General features: G+C 39.4%; 1 protein-coding gene across 4 annotated transcripts in view; it reads left to right on the forward strand.

Annotated features, from left to right (window-relative positions):
* The window catches only part of LOC105490270 (mitochondrial calcium uptake 2), a 107,758-nt gene that overhangs the window by 74,110 nt on the left and 14,148 nt on the right, over positions 1-19,500 (forward strand). For all 4 annotated transcript variants that reach the window (XM_071081561.1, XM_071081560.1, XM_071081563.1 and 1 more), the window contains 3 exons: positions 567-649; positions 7,761-7,826; positions 12,595-12,692. In XM_071081561.1, the coding sequence (XP_070937662.1) occupies positions 567-649; positions 7,761-7,826; positions 12,595-12,692 (247 nt within the window). The remainder of the gene's footprint in view (positions 1-566; positions 650-7,760; positions 7,827-12,594; positions 12,693-19,500) is intronic.

A 19,500-nucleotide genomic window follows, 5' to 3' on the forward strand; every position in this document is an offset into this window, starting at 1 on the left:
GTTGAGGCTGCAGTGAGCTGTGATCACGCTACTGCACTCCAGCCTGGTGGCAGAGTGAGACCCTGTCTCAAAAAAAAAAGAAGAAAAGAAAAATTAGAGGAAGCTGAGGAAAGAGTATATGGGGACTCTCTCGACTCTCTGTACTATTTTACAAAATTTCTGTAAGTCTAAAATGATTGCACAATACATTGGTTTTTTTTTTTTTTTTAGGTACTCTGAGAAAGGGAAATAAAAAGTAATCATTAATTTGAAAATAACCAAGGTCCTGTAAGAATATAGAAAAGCCCCTACTAGAGCTAAAGAAATAAATTAAGCCTACAAACTAATTTTGCATTGAAAGGCAGAACACTTACTGGCAGAGCAACAGCGCCTGTGGAAAGGGTGTTGGAGAAGCAGGGAACAAAGCCATGACACCAAATATCAGCCTTTGGAATTGGTATAAGAAATCATTATTTTTCTGAGTAGGCACTTAACTTATACAGTTTCTGCTAGTTTATGTCAAATTTGAAGACTCTCCAACTTGCTTTTCATCAACATTTAAATATTCATTTTTCACTTCACTGCAGAACCCCATTCTGGATTTCACGTTGCTTTTAAAATGCTGGATACAGATGGTAATGAGATGATTGAAAAAAGGGAATTTTTTAAGGTAAGTAGATGCTAATTATTTTAGGTTTATCATAAAATACCTGGATGTTTGTGTGATGATTTTACATTTCCATTAAAATCAAAATTGTATTCATTGTTTGCATATGAACTATCAGGAAATTATTTGGACATTCAGAAATACTAAATTTTCTGTAATACAGCCGTGAAGACACCAATAAGTGAACTGTATAAGATTCCAAAAAGAGAAGTAAGCTGAAGCATCTGTTTGTTAGGGTTATATTTTTATGATTTCAGCAAATAATATGGTAAGAGTTCCATAGGATATATATTTTTTAAAGAATATATGTTGAAGATATGCTAAAATACTAAAAATTATTAAAGAAATACAAAAATAATAGACATAATAAAAACTTAAACCTTCATAAAGAATTGGAAAAAAGTGAAAATGCCGCAATAGTTATAAATTGGTACAAATTTTCCAGGAATTTGCTCTAAGGCTAATATTTGAAGAGCTGAAAACGTGTTTAAATGGTATTTTCTAAGATGTAACTGTAGAACACCCAACAAGTAAATTTTACTCTGTTCCCAAAAATTTGGTGGTAATACAAAAAAATAAAAATAAAAAATACCTCAATGCACATCAACAGTTTGGTATGTGCCAGTTAGGGTTAAGTGTCTTTAATCTATTGCTGTGCTTTATGGAGAAAAGAAAACATAGATAAATATATAGCATAGTGCTTAGCACATACTAGCTATCATTGAGGAATTAATGAGTGCTTATGTAAATAACAAATTAGGCATGTACATAAATGGCTTACGACATTTTTTTAAAAGCCTTTGTGATATGAAGCAAATGAACCTCTTACATTGCTGGTGGGAATAAAATGATACACAAATGTTAGAAAACAAAACCTGGCAGCTTCTTTTAAAGTAAAATATATCCTTGGCATATGACCTAGCAATTCCACTCTTATTTAGTCAAGGAAAACGTATTCACCCAAGACTGTATTCATGATAGCCAAAACTAGAAACAACCAAAATGTTCATCAAGTGAGTAGATAAACGAATAGGATCCATACAATAGAATACTTAACAGTAAAAAGGAACAAACCACTGATAAATGCAGCAACATGGACGAGTACATACTATATGATTACATCTATGTGAAGTTTCAGAAAAGGGGACTTGCCTAATAAAAGCAGATCATTGGTTGCCTGAGGCCAGGAGGGAGTGAGGAATTGACTGCAAAGAAAAACGAGAGAACTTTTGGAGTACTGGAAATATCTTAAATCTTCTTTGGAGTGGTGGTTACATTGGTATATAAATTTGTCAAAACTTATCCGGTTGCATGATCCTGAAAGCAAAAAATGCATTTTAAAGGGGTACAGTTGCCGGGCGCGGTGGCTCACGTCTATAATCCCAGCACTTTGGGAAGCCGAGGTGGGTGGATCACGAGGTCAGGAGATCGAGACCATCCTGGCTAACATGGTGAAACCCTGTCTCTAATAAAAATACAAAAATGTAGCCGGGCGTTGTGGCGAGCGCCAGTAGTCCCAGCTACTTGGGAGGCTGAGGCAGGAGAATGGCATGAACCCGGGATGCAGAGCTTGCAGTGAACCGAGATCCCGCCACTGCACTCCAGCCTGGGCAACAGAGCGAGACTCCGTCTCAAAATAAAGGGGGGGGGGTGCATTTTACTGTATGCAAATTGATTCAAAATCCATCTTGTTCTAGAGCCCGTGCTCTTTCCTCAGTGTCAGCCCTCCTCATTTGAAGAATTCTTAGGAGGCCTGAGTTGAGAAAGATCCTGACTCTGAGCTTGGAAATGTTGGGCTTGAGCAATTGAATGGACGTTCCTACAGATGGACAAGTATAGCAAGCAACTGGAGATCAGTAATGTGGCCAGGATTGGGGAACATCCTCATAGGGGGGATAATTAAGTCCTGAAAATTTAAGACCCCAAAGGGGAAGAATATAGAGTGAAAAGGGTTAAGACCAGAGACCTGGGGGAGCAGTGTTTCGTTTACGAGCTCAAACTGAGGTTGAGAAGCCAAAGAATGCACCAGAGAAGGAGCAGAACAGTGATCAGAATACCAGAGAGCCCAGAGAGTGCAGGATAATGGAGTCTGAGGAAGACAAGAGCAACTGGAGAGGGAGTGTTCAAAGACACCGAACTCGGGGCCAGGCACGGTAGCTCACGCCTGTAATCTCAGCACTTGGGGAGGCTGAGGCGGGCGGATCACCTGAGGGCGGCAGTTTAAGACCAGCCTGACCTACATGGAGAAACCCCGTCTCTACTAAAAAGACAAAAAATGAGCCGGGCGTGGTGGTGCATGCCTATAATCCCAGCGACTCAGGAGGCTGAGACAGGAGAATCGCTTGAACCCAGGAAGCGGAGGTTGCGGTAAGCCAAGATCACACCATAACTCTGCAGCCTGGGCAACAGGAGCGAAACTGTCTCAAAAATAACAATAAAAATAGTAAAAAAAATAAAGACACCGAACTCTTAGCAATGAAAAGTGGGCAGCTAGTTGGGGACTGAGTAGAGAGCCCCTGAAATTGTGTAAGTCAGTAGGAACCATTACAGAGCAGTTTCAAAAGAGTCGTGGGGACTGATACCACAGAGCAAAAGGCTGAAGAGGAGTGAATAGAACTTCAAAAACTGGTAGCAGTAGATAAAAATATTCATTTGAGATATTTAAGGACTTAATCAAATACCTCAAATAAATATTTGAAGGAAACGTGTTTGCACAAGTAGGACCTGAAATACCAGTGCCATAAGTCACAAGGGACCATCCAGTTACTTCTCTCTACCTTGAGGACAAGAATTGGAGAGATTTAAAACTATTGTTATTCATAGGGGGGTAATTTGTATGAAAAGGCCATGTACCTAAATCAGTGAAATTCTATTAGGTTAGCTAAGCTGTGAGGATTTGCACTTACCATAATCCTGTCAGACCTGGGAGGATTTTATTTCTGTTTTTATTCCTGGGAGTCACAAGGCACACAGAGCCAAATCTTGGGAGTACTGGACCCACTGTACACACATCCGAGAATAGGAAAGCTGGAGGCGATTTTAAAAAGTGGGCTAGCGGAGCCCCCGATAATAATAGTGGGCGTCATACTCATGAGCACCAAAGTTTTGATACACTGGTAACGTTTAGTGATGTGTGGCCAGATCGCAAAGTCTGCAGACAAAGGAGATCCTGAGCATGAAACTGAACATGAAAAAAGGCAGTAGAAGGCATATTGTTGTTGTTTCCACGGGGCTACATTGATGTGCCTTTTACTGTACAGTCCTTATCGTGCCTGCAGCCTCTACACCTGAAACTGTTCTGCACACCCACTTTAAAATTCTTTCCGATACATTGTTTCACACAGTAGCTCAACATGCTGAATCTATGGAACAATTTCTGAATACCACAGATATCTCCATAAATGTTGGAAAATTGTGTTATGATCACCTCATGAATTAAGAAAATATCAAAAAGAATATGTAAAGATAAATCATTGGTTTTGTTTTTAAGTATATAAAGGTCACCATTGTAAACATGAAAGAAGATTCTTCGTGCTCATCGTAGAAATGAGCCACTAAACTTGATTACCCATAGAGCTGATACAGCATGTCATTTAAAAAAAAAAAAAAAAAGCATTGAAGAGGAGAAACTACATTTACATCAATTATTTCAATAGTTATTTCACTTCCATGGTCTTTGTATTAGTAAACCTAAGTATGTAGCGTGTGTGTATATGTGTGTGTGTGTGTGTGTGTGTGTGTGTGTGTGTAGACGGAGCCTCGTTCTGTCACCCAGGCTGGAGTGGTGCAGTGGCACAATCTCGGCTCACTACAACCTCCGCCTTCCGGATTCAAGCGATTCTCCTGCCTCGGCCTCCCGAGTAGCTGGGATTACAGGCATGTGCCACTGTGCCCGGCTAATTTTTGTATTTTTAGTAGAGACAGGGTTTCACCATGTTGGCCAGGCTGGTCTCGAACTCCTGACCTCAGGTGACCATCCATGTCGGCCTCTCAAAGTGCTGGGATTGCAGGCTTGAGCCACTGTGCCTGGCTGTATGTAGCGTCTTATATTTGAAATTTTCTTCAAAGAACCAAATAGTTGTTTTAACATCAAAAAAGCATATTTAAAAAGCAGGGATTTATCTTAGCTTATCTAAATGTTTTCCTAGTAGACTTTATTTATTGTTTTCCCCACCATATATGTACTAGAAAAGTAATGAGAATCACTTTAATACCTAAAATACAAATGTAACAAAGTGATTTGAGTAGCAAATGTAAAAGTAATAATGAAGTATGGTAATAAAAGCCTTGTGAAGATGTCCTAAAATACAGATTGCCTCACTTTGTTACTTTTGTGTTTTGTGAATGTTCATGTTTTATTAACATTCAGATCTGAAAACTGTGTTAGTAAGTGTGTTGCTTACTTCTTTATCCCAAGAACTCATAAAATAGCAACTGTCTGTGTGAGCTGTTCTCTGTCAGCTAATAATAAAAAATACCAACCGTGATCAAAGCCAGTAATGGTTAATCCATTTAATCTTTACCTTGATCAATGGTACATGTGCTTATGTGGGATACATGCCAGGGTTTGAGTGCAATCTCTCTAAACAGTAGATTAATGACAGGTCTGTTTCCTGGTATCGGTTGCTCTTAGGTGGTCCTTTATTTCACGTTGCTTTCATATTGGTGGGAAGGACTGCACACTTAATATAGTAGCATTATAGTTTTGTCATACTAAATACACCTGCTAGAGTTATTTTTAAATAAATGTAGACACCTTTTACATGAGTTATCAGGGAAATGCAAGTTAAAACCACGACATACTACTACGCTTAAGAGAATGACCAAAATTAAAAAGACTGGTCACATCAAATGTTGGTGAGAATGTGAAGGAACCAGAATTCACTTTGGAAAATAGTTTGGCAGTTTCTTACACAGTTAAACAGATCTGTTATCCAAAAAAAACGTTAAAACTCACATCCACAAAATTGAGTTGTAAAAGATGTTTGTGGCATTTTGATTCACAGTAGTCAAAAACTGGAGCCATGAAAACATCTATCAACAGGTGAATGAATAAATAGTGCTGTATCCATACAATGTAATAAAACGCAGCAGTAAATGGCAGCAGACTACTGACAGGCAAACAACATGGGTGAATCTCAAGACCATTATGCTGAGTGAAAGCAGGTGGATACAAAAGAATACATACTATTTAATTTGATTTCAGTTTCTAAACTAGGAGAAACTAATTTAGGTGGGGAAAACAGAACTGTCTCTGTGGGAACAAGAATAAAAGAGAAACCAGGATTGACTGGGAAGAGACACAAAGAAACTTTGTCAAAATTGTATGGCTGATATTTGTACATTTTAATATATGTAATTTTTCCTGAAGAGCTGTAAATAATAATTGGGAGGGGGACAGGGAGCAGGCAGAGGTACAGATGAGCCAGGAATGGCAGAATACTGATAATTATTGAAGATAAATAATGTTTATATGGTGACTTATTGTAGAATTATGTTCATTTGACTTATGAAATTTTCTGTAATAAAAATTTTTAAGAGGTTCTAGGGGAATAAGCACAGGGAGAAATGTTTGGATATTGAATTTGGCATTATACCATTTGATTGTCAACTTTTAAAATAAAAGGCAAAATAGATATAAAGCTTTTTAACTTTTTTCCCTAAAATAAATAAGTAGGGGAAAGGGGGGCATTGAAAACTGGCTGAGAGATTTAGAGAACTAGAAATAAACCACTTGCCTAAAACAAACATAATAGAAATAGCTAAATTCGCCGGGCGCGGTGGCTCAAGCCTGTAATCCCAGCACTTTGGGAGGCCGAGACGGACAGATCACGAGGTCAGGAGATCGAGACCATCCTGGCTAACACGGTGAAACCCCGCTTCTACTAAAAAATACAAAAAACTAGCCGGGCGAGGTGGCGGGCGCCTGTAGTCCCAGCTACTCGGGAGGCTGAGGCAGGAGAATGGCGTAAACCCGGGAGGTGGAGCTTGCAGTGAGCTGAGGTCCTGCCACTGCACTCCAGCCTGGGCGACAGAGCGAGACTCCATCTCAAAAAAAAAAAAAAAAAAAAAAAGAAATAGCTAAATTCCAAATAATTAATATGGAATTAATTGCAGCAGTTTTCAAACTGTTAAATAGCCTAGAATAAAATGGATAGAGATTTGTCTCCTAATTGATTTGAATCCATAGTTTGGGATTTTGTCTATATCTGATTCTTTTAAAATGCTTTCTTTTTTAAATTTGCTTTCCATATGAGGATTGATACAAATGATTCTGAAAGGCAGGTAGGTTTTTTAATGTACTCAATTTCAAAGTACTATTTACAACATCCTAATTAGTAGAAATGTAAGTCTTTAAATTATTTTAATGCTTTTTAAATGCATAAAGGGAAAAGGAAGACTATGTGTATGAAATAAATAGCTTTTTAAAAACTATAGGCCGGGCACAGTGGCTCACACCTGTAATCCCAGCACTTTGGGAGGCTGAGGCGGGTGGATCACGAGGTCAGAAAATCGAAACCATCCTGGCTAACACGGTGAAACACCGTCTCTACTAAAAATACAAAAAATTAGCTGGGCGTGGTGGCAGGTGCCTATAGTCCCAGCTACTCGGGAGGCTGAGGCAGGAGAATGGCGTGAAGCCGGGAGGCGGAGCTTGCAGTGAGCAGAGATCATGCCACTGCACTCCAGCCTGGGTGACAGAGCGAGACTCTGTCTCAAAAGAAAAAAAAAAAAAACCTATTTGCTTGAAAATGTTGCCATAAACTAGTGATATAACTAATTATGAATAAAAATTCTCTTGAAAGGACAGCATAATCTTGAAGTTCTTATAGAGTGCTGCCTAAGAACATGTATCTATTAAATAAGCTAGCTTTCTTAGTAGAAAATTGTAGTAATAATACTGTTAATACTTTTGTTATCTCTTTTGTCCTTTGATTCTTACATTGTCTAAGAGAAAAAGATACTAGGAGTTATGATTAGAAAGAATTTAAGTCAATATTTAGCAAACAACTAGTATATATTTTATAACAACAACAAGTTGGCATCTGTTTTTTAGGTTGTTTTGAAAAATCTGGTAGGCACACATGTAAACTCATGTTTGCAATCTTTATAGCTGCAGAAGATCATAAGTAAACAAGATGACATGATGACAGTGAATACTAATGAAACTGGATGTCAGGTATGTACAGATGATTTCCAAACAATTGATATTTATCATAGCTACTCTATTCTGTTTGTTCAGATAGTCCCAGTAGTTACCAATAGATTTGGTATCAGCAATTTAATTTTTTTAATAGTCATGCACCACATAACTTTACAGTCAACAGCAGACTGCATATACGTGGTGGTCTGAACAATAGGCTACACTGTATAGCAGAGGTGTGCAGTGGGGTATGCCATCAAGGTTTGTGTAAGTACACTCTGATGTTCGCACAGTGACAATCACTTAACAATGCATTTCTCAGCAATATATGACTGTATTTTAAATATATGTACTATATTTACATGTTCCTGAACTCAGGTGGTGCACAGGAGTGTGTAGGTAGAACAGAATTTCCCTCCCAGTCACACAGTTCTCCTCCCTGGGCAATTAGTGCTTTTCAGTTTCTTGTGTATTCTTCAGAGAGATTTTTATGCATATATAAGTATACATGTAAATAAGTAGATACATCCATATTATCTTTTCTGTTTTAATATAAGCAGTAACATACTATACATTGTTCCACACTCTTCTTTTTTAAGTTAATATATGTAAAAATGTCTCTTTTTTTTGAGATACAGAGTCTCACTCAGTCTTCCAGGCTAGAGTGCAGTGGCGCGATCTTGGCTCACTGCAACCTTCACCTTCCCAGTTCAAGCGATTCTCCTGCCTCTGCGTCCCAAGAAGCTGGGATTACAGGCGCATGCCACCCACACCCAGCTAATTTTTTGTATTTAGTAGAGACAGGATTTCACCATGTTGGTCAGGCTGGTCTCAAACTCCTGACCTCACGTGATCCGCCCACCTCGGCCTCCCAGATTGCTGGGATTACAGGTGTGAGCTACTGTGCCCCGCCCGTACTTTTTTAAAAAGCACTCATTAAAACAAATAGGGCATGGAGGTGGGCATTGAACTTGGTAAAGAGCATCTACAAAAAACCTGCAGGTAACATACTTATTGATGAAAGACCGAATTATTTTCTGCTAACATCAGGAGCAAGGCAAGGATGTTCATTCTTGCTACTCTTGTTCAATACAGTGTTGAAAGTTCTAGCCACTTCAATAAGGCAAGACAAGGAAATAAAAGGCCTACTGACTGGAAAGTTAGAAATGAAACAGTCTCTTTTCATAGATGGCATTGTCTCTGTAGAAACTCCCAAGGAATCTGCAAAAAAAATCACAAAACAAAACTTCTAGAGCTAATAATTGATTTTAGGAAGGTCATCAGGTACAAGAAAAATGTACAAAAATCAGTCACATGTGTATATACTATCAGTGAACACCGGGGACACTAAAATTTTAAATATAATACCATTTACAATTTTCAAAAAGTAGTGAAAATTTCTTCAGCAAATGTTGCTGGCACAACTGGATATCTATGTGTAAAAGAATAAAGTTGGATTCCTATCTCACACCATATAAAAATTAATTGAAATGGATGTAAGAGCTAAACTTACAGAACTCTTAGAAGAAGACATAAGAGCAAAGCTTCATGGCACTGGATTTGGCAACAGTTTCTTAGATAATGATTTCTACAATCACAAGCAACAGAAGAAAAAGTAGATATATTGGATGTCATCAAAATTAAAAATTTGTCACTTTGGGAGGCTGAGGGGCAGATCACGAGGTCAGGAGATCGAGACCATCCTGGCTAACACGGTGAAACACCGTCTCTACTAAAAATACAAAAAATTAGTCGGGCCTGGTGGCGGGCACCTGTAGTCCCAACTACTCAGGAGACTGAGGCAGGAGAATGGCGTGAACCCAGGAGGTGGAGCTCGCAGGGAGCCTAGATCAAGCCACTGCACTCCAGCCTGGGTGACAGAGTGAGACTCCATCTCAAAAAAAAAAAAAAAAAAAAATTAAAAATTTGTGTTCATCAGAGGACACAATCAAGAGTGTGAAAAGATAACGTAATGGAAGAAGATGCTTGCAAATCACATATCTAATAAGGGTCTACTATCAGTATATATAAAGAACTCTTCTTACAGTTCAACAACAAAGTGATTAACAACCCAATTAAAAACAAGACAAAGGACTTCTAATATTTCTCCAAAGAAAATAGGCAAAAACAAGCACATAAAAGGATACTCAGCACCTTTAATCATTAGTGCAATGCAAATTAAAACCATAGAGAGATATACAACCTTCCAAATGACTAAAAACAAACCACTGACACACTGAATGGTTGCAAGGATGCAGAGAAACTGAATCACTCATTGCTAGTGGGAATGTAAAACCACCACTCTGGAAAATGTGATTGTGCTCCTGGGATTGTACCCCAGAGAGATTAAAACCTATGTTCGTACACAGATGTTCTTAGCAGCTCAATTTGGCAGCATCCAGCCCAAACTGGAAACAATCTAGATACCTTTTGGTGAATAAACTGTGGGACTCCATTACCATGAAATACTGCTCTGCAATAAGAAGAAACACAATTGATATGACAAAAGATACAGCAACCTGAATGAGTCTCCAGAGAATTATGCTGAGGAAAAAAAAAAAATGCCAGTACTTAAAAGTTACAAACTGTATGATTCTACTTATATAATATGTTTGAAATGACAACATTATGGAAATGGAGAATTCATTAATAGTTGTCAGAGGGTGGGAGCTGCAGGAAAGCTGATGTGGCTATAAAAGCAACCTGAGGGATCCTTGTGGTGAAGGAATATTCTGTATGTTGACTGTGAAGTTGTGATATTTTATCATAGTTGTGTAAGATGCTTCCATTGGAGGATCCTGAGCAAAGGCAGAGGATCTTTTTGTATTGTTTCTTACTTAGCATTGCATGTGTGAAATCTGCGGTTATCTCAACATAAAAAGGTAGTTTCTTTAAAGGTCTCGTGAGGAATACTCATTTGTTCCTTGGGTTATCAGTTCTTCTAGACTGGGTTTTTGTGCCTTTTGCCTGATTTGTTCTTTTGCTATTTCTTGCTACAGTGTCTTTGTATAGTTGTCATGCCTTACATTTTCCTCCTGCTCATGCTCTGTCCAGAGCCTCTCTGCTCTGGTAGAGCACGAATGAGAGGCTCCTTAATACTCTTCCCACCCTAGCTAGAACTAATTTATCTTTTCCCCTGAGCTGCAGGGGATGCATTTTGCTCCACCATTTTGCATACTAAAGGAGAGAAGGGAGTTCCCTGGTCTAAATGTAACCCTTACTAGAGCACCTAGACTCCACTGACTCTCTGTGATTCTATTAAAATGTCCCAGACCACAGCCCACTCCACCCTCCAAGGTATACCCCATTCTGATGATTCCCTCAGTTTAACATAGTGCCCTGAAAGATAGAAGCCCTGGAAGCCCTTCTTCACTCTGCTCAAGTCCCACCAAGCTCCAGGGAGGAGCTGCTTCTGAAGAGTTTGCCATGACTTGTCTCAGGGTTGTCTTCTCACCCTGTTCATCTACTTACCGCAGAATTGAAGGCTTTGATGAATTCCTCCTAAGGCAGTAATCTGACATCCCCCTTCTACTTCTGAGAAGCAGGGTTGGGGGTGGTGGTAGGATTAGGAGACACACTAGACTGTCCCACACCTGAGTCTAGTGTTTCTCTGACTGCTCTTTTTCAAAGTTTGTGGCTTAAGCTTGTACCCGCTTTTATTATTTGGTTGCTGATGGTTTTTTTGTTTGTTTTTTTAGCAGTTTTGTTATTTTATTAAAGAATTAAGAATGTGGCCGGGCGCGGTGGCTCAAGCCTGTAATCCCAGCACTTTGGGAGGCCGAGACGGGAGGATCACGAGGTCAGGAGATCGAGACCATCCTGGCGAACACGGTGAAACCCCGTCTCTACTAAAAATATAAAAAAAAAAAAACTAGCTGGGCGAGGTGGCGGCGCCTGTAGTCCCAGCTACTTGGGAGGCTGAGGCAGGAGAATGGCGTAAACCCGGGAGGTGGAGCTTGCAGTGAGCTGAGATCCGGCCACTCACTCCAGCCTGAGCGACAGAGCGAGACTCCGTCTCAAAAAAAAAAAAAAAAAAAAAAAAAGAATTAAGAATGTGCGAATCTGCCTCACTTACTACGTTTAATGAAATTCTCACCTGTTAATTTTATAATTAGGAAAAGCGTTTTGTTTCTTGTATTTTGTATTCTTCAGAGATTTTTATGCATATATAAGTATACATGTAAATAAGTAAATCGATACATCTATGTTATTTTTTCTATGCTTATATGTTTTAATATAAGCAATAACATGCTATACATTGTTCCACACTCCTCTTTTTTAAGTTAATATATGTAAAAATGTCTTTTTTTTTTTTTTTTTGAGACAGAGCCTCACTCAGTCTCCCAGGCTAGAGTGCAGTGGCGCTCTGAAGAATAAAAAAAAAAAGCAAAGTGTTTTGCAAGTATTTCCAACATTCAACAAAAGCTCAAAGACTTTCTTGCTTTAACTCTCTCAGTCCTGCTTCATTAGTAAAGGCCTAGAGATCGTATTTTGAATTAACATTTATTTCACTATTGTAAACTTACTTTTTGGCCTGATCTAAGATCTTGTCTCATGCTGAAGTCCACCTTGAGTATTTTAGCCCTTACTGTTTCTTGCCTATTTAGCAACGATGGTTATGGAGTGTTATGCAAAATAACAGAAGAAATGGCTCTATCCCTCTTTTATAAATTTTGTTGTTGGTGTTGGTGGTGTTGTAAGAAGAATCCTTTCTGGGTATTATTCTAAGAGTTCTAAAATATTACTCTACAGATTCTATTTCTCTTATTTATAATTATTTTAAATTATTGTAACTTTTTAATAGGAAGCAACAGTGAAAGAACCTGAAATTAACACAACTCTTCAGATGCATTTCTTTGGAAAAAGAGGACAAAGCAAACTTCATTATAAAGAATTTCGAAGGTAAATGCAAATATTTACATTCATTTAGGGAAATTTTATGAGTAAGAAATAAAGAGAAACAGAATATATTCATTTCCCAGAACTGCAGATCATAAAACTAAAATACTGTTTGTGGATTTTGTGGATCTGTATAGTATTTATCTCTGAGAACTAAACCTATGAAATAGAAACTAAAATTAGTATGCACAAAATATTCTAACTTATTATAGAAAGTAATATCTGTTTCATAGAATACAGTAATTCTTTTTAGTAACTTATTGTCTGCAGCAAAGAACCATGCCCCTAGCAATCAGTTGTTCGTTAGGCAAAACAAACCAACCCAACTAAAACAACAACCACTTGTCATTTTCGTGAGTCTTTGAGTTGGTTGGGCAGTTCTCCCGATTGGAACAGGATTGGCTGATCTTGACTGTACTCTTGCATTTGCAGTCTGCTAATGGGTTCTCTGGCTGCTGGCTTTTCTAAGATGGTCTCAACTGGGACACCTCAGCTCTGCTTCATGTAGTCTCTCATTCTCTAGCACAAGGGTTGGCAAACATTTTCTGCAAAGGCCTAAAGAGTAAATATGGTCTCTGTCACAACTACACAGCTCCATGGTTGCAGTGTGAGAGCAGCCATAAACAGTACATTAAGAAATAGACATGACATGTTCCAGTAAAGCTTTATACTAACATTAGTTTTAAGTACTTATTTAACCTCCCTAAGCTCATTTCTTTATCTAAAAAGTGGACATAACAATGCTTACCTTATATGATTATTGTAAACATTAAAATACAGTGTCCTGTCTACTGTCTTCCCAATGCTAATAATTCCATGCACAGTGAGACAGTGCGCCTCCCTGTGCTACTCCACTAACCACAGTCTTAAAACAAATACCAAAAAGCAGTACAGAACAGTGGGGAAAACACTGACTTGGGAGGCAGGAGACCTGCGTCTTATTCAGCTGAATCTAGTTCAATAAAGATTTATGGAATGTGATATATGTTGTTATGTGTCAAATTACCCCTCAAACACTAGGATAGTACCTTCTGGAAACTAGTAGCCATGCAGAAAAACATGTAAACACATTGTGGTCAGTGCTTTCTTCGGTAAATAGGGTATCTGGGTAGCACGGAGTCACTTAGTGTGCCCTGTGGTGAAGGTGGGGCTCGGTGATCAGGGAAGGCTTTCCGGAAGAAACACGAAGCTGAATCTTGACAAACTAGCAGCGATTAACAGGCAGAAGTGGTTTGGGCAGGGAGGCATTTGAGGGAATGGGAATGATAACGCAGCAGGAGCAAAGACGTAGAGGTGTGAAAGTGTGTGGTTTGTAAAGGGAGTGAGAAGCAGTAGAGTTGATAAAGCAGTAAGCGTAAGGTGAGGAGAACGGAGGCTGGGAAGTACGTGCTTACCTGTGTGACGGTTTTATACACCATAAGATAGAGGTAGCTTGTTGATTGACTCAGTGATGAGAGGCCCTGAAGAAGGCTACGTGAAGGATATTTGGTCAGATGTGCTCATCACTCTGGCAGCATAGTAAAGGATAGGTTTTATGAGAGAGAAGACCATTCAGATATTCCAGAAAAGAAGTAAGAGCCTCGGGACGGGCGCAGTGGCTCACGCCTGTAATTCCAGCACTTTGGAAGGCCGAGGCGGCGGATCACGAGGTCAGGAGATGAGACCATCCTGGCTAACACGGTGAAACTCCATCTCTACTAAAAATACAAAAATAAATTAGCCGGGCATGGTGGCGGCGCCTGTAGTCCCAGCTACTCAGGAGGCTGAGGCAGGAGAAGACGTGAACCCGGGAGGCAGAGTTTGCAGTGAGCCGAGATCATGCCACTGCACTCCAGCCTGGGTGACAGAGCAAAACTCTGTCTCAAAAAAAAAGAAAAGAAAAGAAAGAAGAGCCTTGAACTAGTGTAGTGGCAATAAGGATTTTGAAGTGGAAAAGATTTCCAGACACAGTTAGGAGATAAAATTGTAGGGCTCAGTGATTGATTAGATTTAATGAATGAAGAAGAATGCATGAAAATCCAAGTGCCTCCTGCACTTCAGCCTGGGTGACACAGTGAGACTCTCTCAAGAAAAAAAAAGAGAGAGAGAAAGAAAGAGAAAAGAACATTAAATCTGGCCGGGCGCGGTGGCTCGTACCTGTATCCCAGCACTTTGGGAGGCCGAGACGGGTGGATCACGAGGTCAGGAGTTCAAGGCCAGCCTGGCCAGCATGGTGAAACCCCATCTCTAGTAAAAATACAAAAATTAGCCAGGTGAGGTGGCAGGCACCTGTAATCCCAACTACTTGGGAGGCCGAGTTAAGAGAAGTGCTTGAACCCAGGCAGCAGAGGTTGCAGTGAGCCGAGATTGCGCCACTGCACTCCAGCCTGGGCAACAGGGTGAGACTCTGTCTCAAAAAAAAAAAACCAAAAAACCGAAATCTAAGTTTCTGAATTATATCCTAATCCCACTAATCCCAGTTTACCTGATAGCTACACTGAGTCGTTTAAGCTCTCTAGAACAATTTTTTTCAACAAAATTTTAAACCGTACTTCTTCTTGTATATTTAAAATACCCCTCTCTCGGCCGGGCGCGGTGGCTCAAGCCTGTAATCCCAGCACTTTGGGGGGCCGAGACGGGCGGATCACGAGTTCAGGAGATCGAGACCATCCTGGCTAACACGGTGAAACCCCGTCTCTACTAAAAAATACAAAAAACTAGCCGGGCGAGGTGACGGGCGCCTGTAGTCCCAGCTACTCGGGAGGCTGAGGCAGGAGAATGGCGTGAACCCGGGAGGCGGAGCTTGCAGTGAGCCGAGATGGTGCCACTGCACTCCAGCCTGGGCGACAGAGCGAGACTCCGTCTCAAAAAAAAAAAAAAAAAAAAATACCCCTCTCTCAGTGTTTTTTAAAGTTCCAAAAATATCATAATTTAAAACAAGGAAAGCTATTATAATACTGATATTGTCATATTACTGATAATTTTTCAAACTATATTCACAGAGATATAGCACTCCTCTTTACGATTCCCTAACTAGTTAACTTTTAAGGTTGCTTCTCACCTTACTTTTCTTCAGTGGGAATGATTTTATTTAGAATTCTTACTTTAAATTTTTTTAAATGAGTTCTTCTATAAATTATGGGCCCTGTGAAATTTGTCATACCATCACGCAATTTTTTAAATCCAATTAAGTTAACAAAAACTTGAAACATGAAAATTTTCAGGAGCTTTCTTAGATATTGCAAAGTGTCCCTAAAGTTAAAATTGTAATTATGCTAGGCTGGAATTTATGGCAATCATAAGATATCTTTTACATTTTGCTAAGTCATAAAATAACAGAAAATGGCTTCTAATAATATTTCCAAAAGCTTGCACCAACGTACTAGCCAAATTAATCATTGATATTCCACATTTTTTCATATGTATTATTTCGAGCTTATACTTTTGTGTTTCTGGGAGTATAATGTTACAACATGTTTAACTGACAAAGTAAGGAGGCCAAGGCTGAAAATACAGGAGTGACAGGGAATTGCTAGAGGAGCAAGGTCCCTGAAGGGAAGGAAGTACAGGAATATAGGTGGGATTCAGAGTGCAGCATGGACAGGAAAAGGGACTCCCCGTCCATTGTGACAGGAAGGAGAGGGTGGGGAAAAGGATGCATGTGGATGCTGTTACAATTTTTAGTGACAATAAGAAAATGAATGAATTTATTAAACAATGAATTCTAGTTTCTGTAGGAAGCAGGGGCAAAGTCGTATGCTGAGGATAAACAGAAAAGAGTGTGAAAGTGAAATAGCCTCTATGTAAAATCGAGAAGACACATTTCCAGGCTAGCAGAAGAGTGTCTGTAAGGGTCAAGGACCCAGTTGAAAAGGTGCACCATGAATTTGTGCAAATACCACTACATACAGTTAGTTATAGTATGGTTTTCTTTAAGCCATACTTGAAGAAGGCCTTTTGCAGCCCATTAGAGCTGAGGTTGTGGGTGAGAAAGTGGAAAGCGATTAAGAGCGGAGTCTGGAGCTGGGCGCGGCGACTCACACCTGTAATCCCAGCACTTTGGGAGGCCTACGCAGGCAGATTGCTTGAGCCCAGGACTTCGACAGCAGCCTGGGCAACATGGCGAAACCTCATCTTTACAAAAGAGATGGTTGTGGTGGTGTGCACCCGTAGGCCAAGTTACTTAGGAGGCTGACGTGGGGAGGATCACCAGAGTCCAGGGAGGTCAAGGCTGCAGTGAGTCGTGATCACACCACTGCACTCCAGCCTAGGCAACAGTGAGACCCTGTCTTTAAAAAAAGAAAGAAAGAAAAAGTGAAGTCTGGGCATGAAGAATGAAAATGAAAAGATACTTACATATCATCCTCAGTACCATCACAGCAACTGGCAGGTATTTACATGGTGCATGGCATCTTTCTAAGTATTTTCCGTATGTGTTATCTCACCTATCTTTACAAGTTAGTGTCCTCTCTTTATAACTAGAATCTGATGAGGTTAAGGGACTTGATACAGGATCACATACTTTAGAAACTGAAGAGGTGAGATTCAGGTTTCTCATGAAAGGTTTTAGTGATCATGTGGTTTCTGAAAGAGTTCCACAGTTCCCTGGTAGGTGGTGGGTGCATTGAATGGGCTTTCAAGTACCAGACTAGGTTACCAGAAGGACGGTCATATTCGGTAGATACTACCACGGATCAAGAGAAGCTCATCAGTTGAAGAAAAATTTGTCATTTGTTTTCTGTTTTTTCACTTACACAACTAATCAAAAAGATTTCCCAGCTGAAATATCACTTAACCATTTAAGTAAAAACCACAGTGTAATTTAATTCTGTCTCCCAGAATTTTGGTGTGCTTTTATTGTTATGAAAGCAGCAGATAATTTAAATTGTGAAAATTGAGTTTTCTGTCAACCTACGTATTATTCTGGGGGAAAGCATTGACTCTTGGGCTGCTCAGGCAGCTCCTGACGGCATTTTCCCGCTCTGCATCAGTGCCTTTTGATTTTGTTGTGTTTTTCCGGTCTTTTTTACTCTTCTCTCCTACTCTCTTTGGTGATTTTTCTTCTGCATTTCTTTTCTCTTCTTTTAAGCTCCATGATTAGCCTTAAACATAGTGACCAGAAATAATCTCTGAGTTTATTTCTAGTCTGGCATACTTGACCTCATTTTTTATTCCAATGAATTTTTTAAACTGAAAATAAACCTGTGACTTAAGATATATAATGGTTAGAGGGAAGAAAATTGGCCTCAAGTCTTCTCATCAGGAAAAATTGGGGAGGATATTGATACTGATGTACTTTTTAGGACTGGAATTGTTAAAAGTTCTGAAATGCCAATTATTAGTTGAGGATTTCTGAGTTTCATGAAGCGTTTTTATAAATTCAGAGGTGTCTAGAAGCAGTGGTGTGCTAGTAAATATGTTTAACAATCATTGTCTCAGGAAAAACAGCCTTGATTTGTAGTGTTTGCCAATTAGTAGTATAAATAAATGCCAGTGTCAAGCTCCCCAGCACAAAGCAGAGACGGGAAGACGTGCACGAAAGACTCACAGCCTGCACGCCACTGTACAGCCACTCCAGTACACCACTGCCTAAACAATTCCAGTGAGGAAAAACAGATCTCTCCCATTGCTTCCAATTAACCCACTGATTTATAAAGTATGTAATTTGTTCACAATGTGTCTGGCAGCCTTATCTACTATAAATTTTCCAATTCATATATGCATGTTCAGATCATGTTCCAGGCTTTCATGTCATAACAAGATAATATGATTTTAGGCTTAAAGGGAAAAGATTATCTTCATAACTGGACTTATATTCATTAAAAGTAGATAATTAGGTAAGATTAAAGTAGCTTAATCCAGACAATGTATAGTTTAACAGCAATTAAGTTTATAATATTTCAGCCTCTGGTAGAGGCTCGGATAGAGCCTAAAGAAAAAGCAAAGGGAAGGGAACAAGTTAGTGATGTTTTTATACCCTATCTTCTGCTTGCCTCATTCAGTGTACATTCATTTGCAAGTAAAGCATACATTTAACAGTTCTAATAAAATCAATGGAATGTCATTACAGTATACAGGGCAGGAAAACTCAACAAAATAAAAGGCAAAGTATATCAGTAAAATATTTTGTTGATCTATTAGTCCAAACTCGAAGTGCTTCAAATTTTAGATAAAGTTCTGCTTTGACCCAGAAAGAAACATGGCATTGATGAATCCGTGTATTCAGTACATTCAGAAAATGTTTTAAGTAACAAACTCTTGCCTACCATGTAGACAGAAGTCTAAGATCAAACTCCTCCTTCATGCTTTTAAGATTTATGGGATAAATATAGAACTTCAAGCAAGTAATTTTTTATTTTTTTTTTATTTTTTTTTTATTTTTTATTTTATTTTATTTTTTTTTTTGAGACGGAGTCTCGCTCTGTCGCCCAGGCTGGAGTGCAGTGGCCGGATCTCAGCTCACTGCAAGCTCCGCCTCCCGGGTTTATGCCTCAGCCTCCCGAGTAGCTGGGACTACAGGCGCTGCCACCTCGCCCAGCTAGTTTTTTGTATTTTTTTTAGTAGAGACGGGGTTTCACCGTGTTAGCCAGGATGGTCTCGATCTCCCGACCTCGTGATCCGCCCGTCTCGGCCTCCCAAAGTGCTGGGATTACAGGCTTGAGCCACCGCGCCCGGCCTAAGTAATTTTTTAAGTGATGATTTTTCTCCCACTGAACTGGAATGTCCCTCTTCTATCAACCCATGTATATTTTCATTTGAATTTGACATGACAGTACCGATCTTTTAACATGTGGAAAAGTGAATAAAGGGATCTGTAACATATTAAAATTTG

The sequence above is a fragment of the Macaca nemestrina genome, chromosome 16 (genome assembly GCF_043159975.1).
Source record: "Macaca nemestrina isolate mMacNem1 chromosome 16, mMacNem.hap1, whole genome shotgun sequence".
NCBI classification, from domain to species: Eukaryota; Metazoa; Chordata; class Mammalia; order Primates; family Cercopithecidae; genus Macaca; species Macaca nemestrina.